This window comes from Oncorhynchus keta, chromosome 24 (genome assembly GCF_023373465.1).
Source record: "Oncorhynchus keta strain PuntledgeMale-10-30-2019 chromosome 24, Oket_V2, whole genome shotgun sequence".
Taxonomy (NCBI): domain Eukaryota; kingdom Metazoa; phylum Chordata; class Actinopteri; order Salmoniformes; family Salmonidae; genus Oncorhynchus; species Oncorhynchus keta.
This window is the reverse complement of record NC_068444.1, coordinates 30,232,173-30,242,694: the sequence shown is the minus strand read 5'-3', so window position 1 is coordinate 30,242,694 and position 10,522 is coordinate 30,232,173. Positions and strand designations below refer to the sequence as shown.

General features: G+C 40.3%; 1 protein-coding gene across 2 annotated transcripts; it reads left to right on the top strand.

The window, feature by feature from the left end:
- The first annotated feature begins 610 nt into the window (after positions 1-610).
- On the top strand, positions 611-8,922 carry LOC118402983 (cold shock domain-containing protein C2-like). Of its 2 annotated transcripts, none has more exons than XM_035801395.1 (4): positions 611-841; positions 6,861-7,229; positions 7,395-7,517; positions 7,719-8,922. In XM_035801395.1, the coding sequence occupies exons 2-4, from the start codon at positions 7,039-7,041 to the stop codon at positions 7,879-7,881; spliced, it is 477 nt and encodes a 158-aa protein (XP_035657288.1). In that variant the 5' UTR covers positions 611-841; positions 6,861-7,038; the 3' UTR covers positions 7,882-8,922. The 2 variants fall into 2 exon arrangements, with proteins under 2 accessions (XP_035657288.1, XP_035657289.1); XM_035801396.2 differs by having other exon boundaries at positions 611-957.
- The last annotated feature ends 1,600 nt before the right edge of the window (positions 8,923-10,522 follow it).

The window sequence follows — 10,522 nt, the reverse complement described above, 5'->3', positions numbered from 1 at the left end:
ACCTGAGCGTCAAATCTAGGTCCAAAAGGCGTTTTAACAGTTTCTACCAACAAGCCAAAAACTGAACAGCTAATCAAATGGCTACCCAGATTATTTGCAATGTCCCCGCCCCCCTTACGATCCTGTTACGCTCTGTTTATTATCTATGAATAATCACTTTAACTCTACATGTACATATTACCTCAATTACCTCGACTAACTAGTGCCCCCGCACATTGACTCTGTACTACCATTTGATTAGTGTATAGCTTTGCTATTGTTATTTTACTGCTGCTCTTTAATAACTTTTTACTTAACACATTTTTCTTAAAACTGCATTGTTGGTTAAGGGCTTGTAAGCATTTTACTGTAAAGTCTACTACACCTGTTGTATTCGGCGCATGTGACAAATACAATTTTATTTGAAGTCTCCTTGATACAAATAGCGTGGAACTGACCAATGAGGGGAGGATCAATGGACCGACCAATGGCATGCACTGACAGACGTTTCCTGATATCAATGGACTGACGAAGGGCGGGCACAAATGGGTGTTACCGGATAATCAAGGAATGGCCATATCAAGAAACGCCCCCAAATTTCGGTCTGCAATTAGACTATATTGGCTGAGCCGGAGGAGCGCGAATTCAAAGAGCTGTGGAATACATTGCGGCCAGCAGGCCAAACGAACGACTAAAAACGAATCATGACTCTCGAGTCAGTAAAAAGAGTCGTTCAAATAGAACGAATCGTTCCCGAACTGCCCATCACTCGTACCCCCGCCCTTCTCTCTTTTCTTTTCATTTTGCGCCCTCATCATCCAGACAGACCAGTTTGTGCAGCGAAACCACATACAAGAGCAAGGTAATTATCTCCACATCTGTGCATTGTATTGTTATTTCATTATATAATTATCGTCATATAACAGTTAAGAGTCAAGACATCAACACGTTTGACCGAAAACAGAGTAACATTTTACGGTAAGAGCACGATTAATCAATAGCCTACATTTTGATAGTGCGCTTTGGGCTATAAATATTTTATTTTCGGAGCTATTTTTGCACAAGTAAGCTACCACCATTCAGGTGAACATGTTATTCTATAAACTTATCTGGATAAATATGTATTGTGTGAGTAGCCTAGCCTTTAAACTGTGTAGTCTCGTGCAGCTTCTACCTTATTTTGAACGATCAATCTATTCTCCTGTTGTCTCAGCTGGTTCACATAAGAATGTTCTGGAATCAAGATGCCGGTGGCCTTGATTTGGGGAGTGAGTGAGTGAGAGAGAGTCAAGACACCACATGTTAACCCGCTATTAGACAACTCTTAGGGTATTTTAAAGTTAAAAGGGATTTAGACAAAGGCCGCCAAAAAAGGGCAGCGTCGTGAGTGACTGTGTGTGTAGCCTACTGAATATTTACGTGTCTCCCATGCTGATAATGCAGAGGACAAGCAGCCACAGTACCCTGCAGATTTTGGGAAGTGCATGGTGTTGAGACAGCCTTTGTCTAGTTGAAGGAGCCCAGTCGGCACTGGTGTTTGCACTGCTCCAAAACTAGCCAAATATAAATGTACATCCTATAATAATCACATTATTTTAAAAATCGGTTTACAGTCACTAACTACTTTTACAAGCAGTATATATAAAATGAGACAGATTAGATGGATAAACTGTTGTTGGCTTAAAGTACTTGTCAGTGTATGTAATAGCCAATAATTCAATACTAGTTTTCAAAGTGGGTTTTTTTTTCTGTGCAAAATTGTGACAACAGAGGTGTGTATAAGAGTGGAGGCTGCTGGAGGGAGGACGGCTCATAATAATGGCTGGTACGGAGCAAATGGAATGGTATCAAAAACCATCCCACTGATTCCGTTCCAGCCATTACCACGGGCCTGTTCTCCCCAATTAAGGTGCCACCAACCTCCTGTGGTGTACACACAATCAAGTCAAAATTCCACCAGCGTGTGATGATGTCGTCAGGATAAAACCTGCCACCTTTCTTTGACACATGGATGGGGGACATTTTATTAATCCCTTTCTCTTAAATTAGTTTTGGGATAAGAGATTACACTGCTTCTTACCAATAAAGAATAAAGAGTGCCTTTTCCTCTTTATTGGATCATTATGGTTCCCTACCGCCCTAAACCCTCCTCCCTATAAACTCTGGTTGCAACCCTGTCTCCACCCTGACCCTCCAGTCAATAAAGGGCAAACTCCACTTTACTCCACCATGCAGGCAGCTATATTTAGATGGTGCCACTTGTCACATAGAGAGAGAGCAGCCCTAGGGATGCAGTCTGCCACACATTTCCCTCATCTATCTTTTACATAGAAACAGTGTTGGGGAAGCTACTCTGATATCACAGTTTACCAAACTATGAATTACTTCACACTGGAAGAAGTTAATCCACACTAAAAGCTACCCTTAATAAAAAATATAGTTTACTTAACCAAAGCTACTTTGAAAAGGTACAGAAATGCTTTTTAAATAAAAATTCCAAAGCCTAAAATAGTGAACATTCAATGGCCAAAATGTTGAAAATATTCCACTCTCTGTCAAGTCCACATTGGGTAGACATCCTGTTTAGATAGACAGCTCTAGAGCATACTTAGGCAGACTAGCCTGACTAAATAATTTTACTAGTTCTTCAAAGTACATAAGCCATAGGCCTACTTTCGAACTGTCTATCCATCACCTCCTTGTGTTGTGTACATTCCTCTCTCATGCGGTCAGTCTGTAACCTAACATAGCAGGCATAAAAGTGTATCCATCTCTGTCGGAGCCAGAATGAACCGGCGCAATGGATTATGGGCATTGTAGATAATGACCATGTTTCTGTGCTGAACTAGGTTGAATATTTGCATAGTGAAAACTACAACTCCCTTCAGCCCAGCGTCCCACATAGTTCTTGACTTGATTTCTCTTGTGATTTATTTTTCTAGAGAAACCGTGCTTTGGGCTCACACAAAAAAACAAACTAAATGTAAATCAAGTAATTGAACTGATGTCTGAAAAAATAAACATTTTGGTTAATTGCTCAGCACTAGCAAGAACAGATCCCTCTGGAGTCAGATGTTCACAGAATGTGCAGTTAAGCATATTAAACACAAAAAATATGTTTCAAATGAGAATTAAGTTCAAATTCCAAAAAAGAAAGGAAATTATTGCCTACTTCACCCATATTCTATTTTAGCAACAACAACAAAAAAGTAGTGTGTTCCAGTATTAAGCTACACTGCTTCATGGCAAACAAAGTAATTAACTACTGAAAACACCACCAAGGTTTGAATTCAGTTCAACTACCACTAAACTACTGCAAAATGTAGTTTAATTACTAGTTGAACTACATGTAGTTCACTACTCCCCAACACTGCATAGAAAGCCATCAGTCTGCAATCTCTAAGAGGGGAGGGCTATTGTGATAGGTCTCAAAGACACAATTCTCTCAATGGCAAAATAATTGGATATTGTCTAAATAATCTGCTGGTTGCCTGTTCAAAGCGTTTGATGTCTGAATACACAATACAGAAAAATATTGTTTACTTAACTAAAGTAACTTTGAAAAAACAGCTTTATCATATCCTAAATTTGAAATGTCAAAGACTACAAATTGCAAGAACATATCATTCTGGAGTCAGATGTTGACAGTGTGTAATTTAGTCTAACTATAAATCTCACTATAAATCAAGTGAAAATTAGGTAGGTCTGAGGCAGAAATAGAGGATATTCTTGCCCATTTCAGACATATTTTCTTACATTTTTGCAAAAAAGAGTGTGCATAGTTCGTCAGTGGTGTAAAAATACTTGAAAGTACTACTTACGGTGCCTAAAGAAAATATTAATGACACTTGACTTATTCTACATTTTGTTTTTACACCCTGAATTCAAAATGAATGAAATACGTTTATTTCTCTCGCTCATCTACCATAATGACAAAGTGAAAACAAGTTTTTAGAAATTGTACCACATTTATTGAAAATTAAATACAGAAATATTGAATTCACATAATATTCACACCCCTGAGTCAATACTTTGTAGAAGCAACCTTTGCAGTGATTACAGCTGTGAGTCAATCTGAGAGCTTTCCTCGCCTGGATTTTGCAACATTTTCCCAATATTCTTTAAAAAATTCTTCAAGCTCTGTCAAATTGGTTGTTGATCATTGCTAGACAACCATTTTCAGGTCTTGCCTGAACTGTAACTCAGCCACTCAGGAACATTCACTGTCTTCTTGGTAAGCAACTCGTGTGAATTTGGCCTTGTGTTTTTAGGTTATTGTCCTGCTGAAAGTTGAGTTTGTCCCCAAGTGTCTGTTGGAAAGCAGACTGAACCAGGTTTTCCTCTAGGGTTTGTCCTGAGCTCAGCTCCAGGCTTAATTCAGTTTATTATTTATTACTCCCCAGTCCTTAATGATAACATGATGCAGCCACCACTATGTTTGAAAATATGGTGAGTGGTACTCAGTAATATGTTTGGGGCAAACCCAATAAAACTCAGCACTTTGTATTCAGGACAAAAAATGTATTGCTTTGCCACATTTTATTGCAATATTACTTAAGTGCCTTGTTGCAAACAGTGTGCATGTTTTGGAATATTTTTATTCTGTACAGTTTTCTTTCTTTTCACTCTGTCAATTAGGTTAATATTGTGGATTAAATACAATGTTGTTGATCCATCCTTAGTTTTCTCCTACCACGGCCATTACACTCTGTTTAGCCTCATGGTGAAATCCCTGAGCAGTTTCCTTCTTCTCCAGCAACTGAGTTAGAATAGAACACCTGTATCTTTGTAGTGACTGAGTGTATTGATCCACATTCCAAAGAGTAATTAGTAACTTCACCATGCTCAACGGGATATTTAATGTCTGCTATTTTATTTTGACCCATCTACCAATAGGTTCCCTTCTTTGCTAAGCATTGGAAAACCTCCCTGGTCTTCGGTTGAATCTGTGTTTGAAATTAATTTCTCGACTGAGGGACCTTACAATTATCTGTATATGTGGAGTACAGAGATGAGGTAGTTATTTAAAAAATCATGTTAAATGCTATTCTTGCACACAAAGTCCATGCAGCTCATTATGTGACTTGTTAAGCAAATGTTTACTCCTGAACTTATTTAGGCTTGCCGTAACAAAGGGGTTAATTACTTATTGACATTTCTGATTAAAATTTTTTATGAATAAAATAAATAATCTATAAACAGAATTCCACTTTGACATTTTGGGGTATTGTGTGTAGGCCAGTGACAAATCTCAAATGAATACATGTTTAAATTCAGTTTGTAACAAGACAATGTGGATTACTTTCTGAAGGCACTGAATGTAGTTTTTTGGGGTATCTGTACTTCACTACTTATATTTTTTGACAACTTTTATTTTTACTCCACTGTCTATGTACTTTTTACTCAGATACATTTTCTCTGACACCCAAAGTGCTCGTTACATTTCGTATGCTCAGGTAGAATAGCAATATGGTTCAATTCATGCATACAGTACATTCAGAAAGTATTCAGACCACTTCACTTTTTCCACCTTTTTTTTTTACAGTACAGCCTTATTCTAAAATTGATTCAATTGTTTCCTCAATCTATACACAATAGCCCATAATGACAAAGCAAAAACAGCTTTCATTTTATATATATATATATATATATCACATTTACGTAAGTATACAGACCCTGTACTCAGCACTTTGTTGAAGCACCTTTGGCAGAGATGACAGCCTCGAGTTTTCTTGGGTATGACGCTACAGGCTTGGCACACCTGTATTTGGGGAGTTTCTCCCAGTCTTTTCTGCAGATCCTTTTAAGCTCTGTCAGGTTGGATGGAGAGCATTGCAGCACAGCTATTTTCAGGTCTCTCCAGAGATTTTAGATCGGGTTCAAGTCTGGGCTCTGGCTGGGCCGCTCAAAGACATTGACACTTGTCCCGAAGCCACTCTGTGATGTCTTGGCTGTGTGTTTAGGGTCGTTGGTCCTGTTGAAAGGTGTACTTTCGCCCAGTCTTGAGGTCCTGAGCACTCTGGAGCAGGTTTTCTCTGTACTTTGCTCCGTTCATCTTTACCTCGACCCTGACTAGTCTCCCAGTCCCTGCTGCTGAAAAAAATGGATGGTAATGAGCGGTGCCTGGTGTCCTCCAGACGTGACACTTGGCATTCAGGCCAAAGAGTTCAATCTTGTTTGTCATGGTCTGAGATTCCTTTAGGTGCCTTTTGACAAACTCCAAGCGGGCTGTCATGTGCCTTTTTCAGGGGAGTGGCTTCCGTCTGGCCACTCTACCATAAAGGCCTGATTGGTGGAGTGATGCAGAGATGGATGTCCTTCTGGAAGGTTCTCCCATCTTCACAGATGAACTCTGGAGCCCTGTCAGAGTGACCATCGGGTTCCTGGTCACCTCCCTGACCAAGGCCCTTCTCTTCTGATTGCTCAGTTTGGCCGGGTGGCCAGCTCTAGGAAGAGTCTTGCTGGTTCCAAACTTCTTCCATTTGAGATTGATGTAGGCCACTGTGTTCTTGGAGACCTTCAATGCTGCAGAAATGTTACCCTTCCCCAGATCTGTGGCTCGACCTTTCTCTGAACTCAACGGACAATTCCTTTGACCTCATGGCTTGGTTTTTTGCTCTTACATGCACTGAGGGACCTTTATATAGACAGGTGTGTGCCTTTTACTGAGGGGTGGCTTCCGTCTGGCCACTACCATAAAGCCCTGATTGGTGGAGTGCTGCAGAGATGGTTGTCCTTCTGGAAGGTTTGCCCATCTCCACAGAGGAGCTCTGTTATTTCAATGAGTGTCCCTCCTTGTTATTGTTTTGCAGTCTTTCGGATTCATTCATATATTTCTCTATTTCTTACTCCTTTTTTTTCTTTTTTTCTTCTATCTCCAGGCAACCACCAAGCTCCTCCATTATCCCGTCTTCCAGACACATACTAAACCACCACCACCACAAACACATCACCCTTATCATGCAGACAGTCTAGGTCTGTCTCCCTGGCTGTGACCCACCCGAGGCTGAGGCAGCTTCTCCTACAGAGCTCCACACCCCCAGGGGGACCACCACAGAGATGGCTGATTCAGACCCCTTGTCCCCTTCCGATCCCCCACGGCCACTGAGCTCCCCCCGCACCCCTCTCTCCCTATCATTCCCCTTCCTCAGGGAGGGAAGTCGGGTGTGGGAGAGGGAAAGGAAACCCCCCCTGATGCCAGGCGAGCTGCCAAGCCCTCTGCCCACCAAACGCACCCGCACATACTCAGCGTGAGTAGGAATAATCTGTAGTGATAGAGTGAGTGTGTTTGTGCATGGCCTTGAGTGTGATCTATGAGGCTCTGGTCACTATCAGGGACTAGGGAGCCATTTTGCATGCAAGTCCAGAGAAAAGCCTCCATGGGTTAATGTTTCTCTCCTGTGTGTGTCTCTCAGTACGGTGCGGGCCAGATCAGGCCCAGTGTATAAGGGCGTGTGTAAGACCTTCTACAGGTCCCAGGGTCATGGCTTTATAAAGCCCTCCAACGGTGGAGAGGACATCTTTGTACACATCTCTGAGTGAGTGATTCTGAAGCGTTAGGATGCAATTATAATCTACAACACACTTTGGGACTGAAGTGTTATATGCGTTGTACCTAATATCATATTTTATAATCGCAATACACCTTATTGCTTTATCATATATTCATAAACTTTAATGTCCTAGACCTAAAGAGGCCTGGATTCTCTCATAACGTTCTCCCCCTCTCCCTTTTTTAGTATCGATGGAGAATACGTGCCCATGGAAGGTGACGAGGTCACGTACAAAGTCTGTTCCATCCCCCCCAAGAACCAGAAGATCCAGGCGATGGAGGTTGTCATCACCCACTTGGCCCCAGGAACCAAGCATGAGACCTGGTCTGGACAGATCATCAGCTCATAGACCTCCACCTGCATCTGCAAAGAGGCAGTGTGGTGGGGGTTGGTTGGGAGGGAAGGTGGGAAGGAGCCTGGAGAGGTAAAGGGGGAGGAGGGAAAAGTGGAGTCCAGGGTAGGGAGATAAGGTGGGGGAGGAGGGAAAAGTGGAGTCCAGGGTAGGGAGATAAGGTGGGGGAGGTAGGAGCCTAGAGGTAAAGGGGAAGAAGGAGGAAGTAAACAAGCACAGGGAGCAGTGGAAGGAGTGATTACGTGAAGGTGTAACCCTGAGGGTTGGAATGTGGTAATATAAGGCTTAAGACAGCGTTAAGTAGGTTTCAGTTGGAATGTGAATGAGGAAAAGTTAAATATTTAAGTTAGGAAAAGGGTCCAGGTGAAATTGGATTAAAGGTTGATGGTTTTTTAAAGATTATTTAAGATGGCAGGAGTCTAGTACGTTTTAATAAGACACTGCTGTAAGGAAAACTGTGAAACAAAGAGCAACAAACCTTCCTAAATTATGTTGTTTTTATTCATACTTTGATTTATTTATTTAATTTTTATTCGTTATGACAAGTGAGGTAGATATTGTTAAGATTATACATTTGTGTTTTAATGCCAATATATGCCTGGTCTAACCCATCGCACAATTCACTCTGATGATACTGCCCTGGTAACGCCCACTCCTTCAGTCTAATGTTGACCAATGACAATTTATTAATCTTTGTAACAGAGTTATTGATGATTACTATGTGAGGTTCAAAACTCCTTTTTTAAATCATTAAAACACATGTTATCCATAGTAATAGACAAGAAATGAACATGTACTGTTGTCAATAGTCTCATACTTTCATCATGCAGTTTTAGTCTTTTGTAAGCATAATTAGGTTTATATGCATTGTTAATACCATGTTTTATTTATTGTGACTAAATTATATAGTACTATGTCTCTTTTCTTATTTTGGGAAACTGTTTGAAGTTTCATTGTGTTCTAGAGCACTTTTTACGTCGATTCACTGTGACTAGCGTGTTGTCATTAGGATAAAAAGTTACTACTGTATTATTCACATTCCTGTGTGAAATTGTGTTTTATTATTTGCATGAATAAGTTAACCTGTGGTCCAAAATAGGTTATTAGCTATTCAAATATTGCTTCAGAAATAGCTTATTAGAACGGTATGTAACATCGATAGTCCATTAGAGGGCAGACAAGGACAAGTAATCTCTAATCAATTTTGGAGAAACTGAAGGGTACACACAGTACTTCACAAAACAGGTCTACTGTGTGGAAGTGTATCAACCTCTGATGAAGTAATGGTTAACCCTGACCATATAGATATTTTGCATCATGCAGTATCTGGGCCGCTCCACTTTTTTGCACTGTAAACCCAAGATAGATAAGCCGTGATATCACAGCTTCAGTTGAATACATGGAAAATAACTAAATCTTTCATTTTTTTATGGGGATGCAATCTATCCTCAAATGTCAACGATCCTCCAAGCCAACATTTAAAAAAAAAAAAAAAACATCTTAATGAATGCACATATAAAGAGCGCAGTGGAAACAGCTAATGAGATGTACTGGTGGTCAGTAATCAGACTTAAACCTTACCCTAAAAAGGACATTGTGCCCCAGGTATACGATAACGACACACTAACGCACTATGCACACACCTGGACACATGCATCAACGAACCTATAAATGCACGCGCGCACTCACACACCCAAGGACTCATTACACATACTTAAGTATCAGAAGTAAATGGAATTGCTCAAATGTACTTAAGCATCAAAAGTAAAAATCATTTCAAATTCCTTATATTAAACAAATAAGATGGTACAATTTTATTTTTAGCCAGGGGCACACTCAGACATAATTTACAAATGAAGCATGAATGAATGAACAAACAAGCTAAGCCAGAAGAACTAAGTAACGTTAAACCCAAAGGTCCGTCCTCTTGACTTGTCATTTTTGATGTATGAGCTTTGTTTCTGCAGGTTACAGGTGTGTGGGAAATAAAGTCATAGCCAGACAGAATGATCTACAACGAGATGAGCTGATAATGAGTTCTCACCTTTTGGCAATAGCCAGGCATTTGTGAGTTCTGTGACTGAGTAAACAAGTGTGCGTATAATATGATCAGATGACTTCAGAATGTCCAAATTGAAGCAAAAATGACCAATAGTGTTTGGGAGGGATTCAGGCTTCTGGTTGTACCAGCACAGTGGCCTTTAGGAAGCATACTTGTAATTGTCCATTTCATTACTGGCAGTCATTCATGCGTTTGTAGACTTTGTTGTTGTATAAATGGTTACATCCAGCTAACAACACTTGTTCCCACAACTTTAGGGAATGTTCCCTTAAGAATCTTATTAGGCCATTAACAAACGTTTTCATAGGACTGTTCCTTTGATGTGCAAGGAATGTTTTCAAGGGACCATTCCCTTAATGTCAAATAGAATTGACCCAGAATGTGGTTACCCTGTTCTCAGAATTTAAGATAATGTTCTATACATGTTTCATGGGAACGTTGCAAGAACATTCACGTTTCCAGTTTTCTGAGGGTTAGCTGAATATATCATCAACGTCCCACCAAACATACACAGAACATGGTTGCCATGTTCTCAGAATATAAGATATACATTTTCTAGACACGTTTCATGGGAAC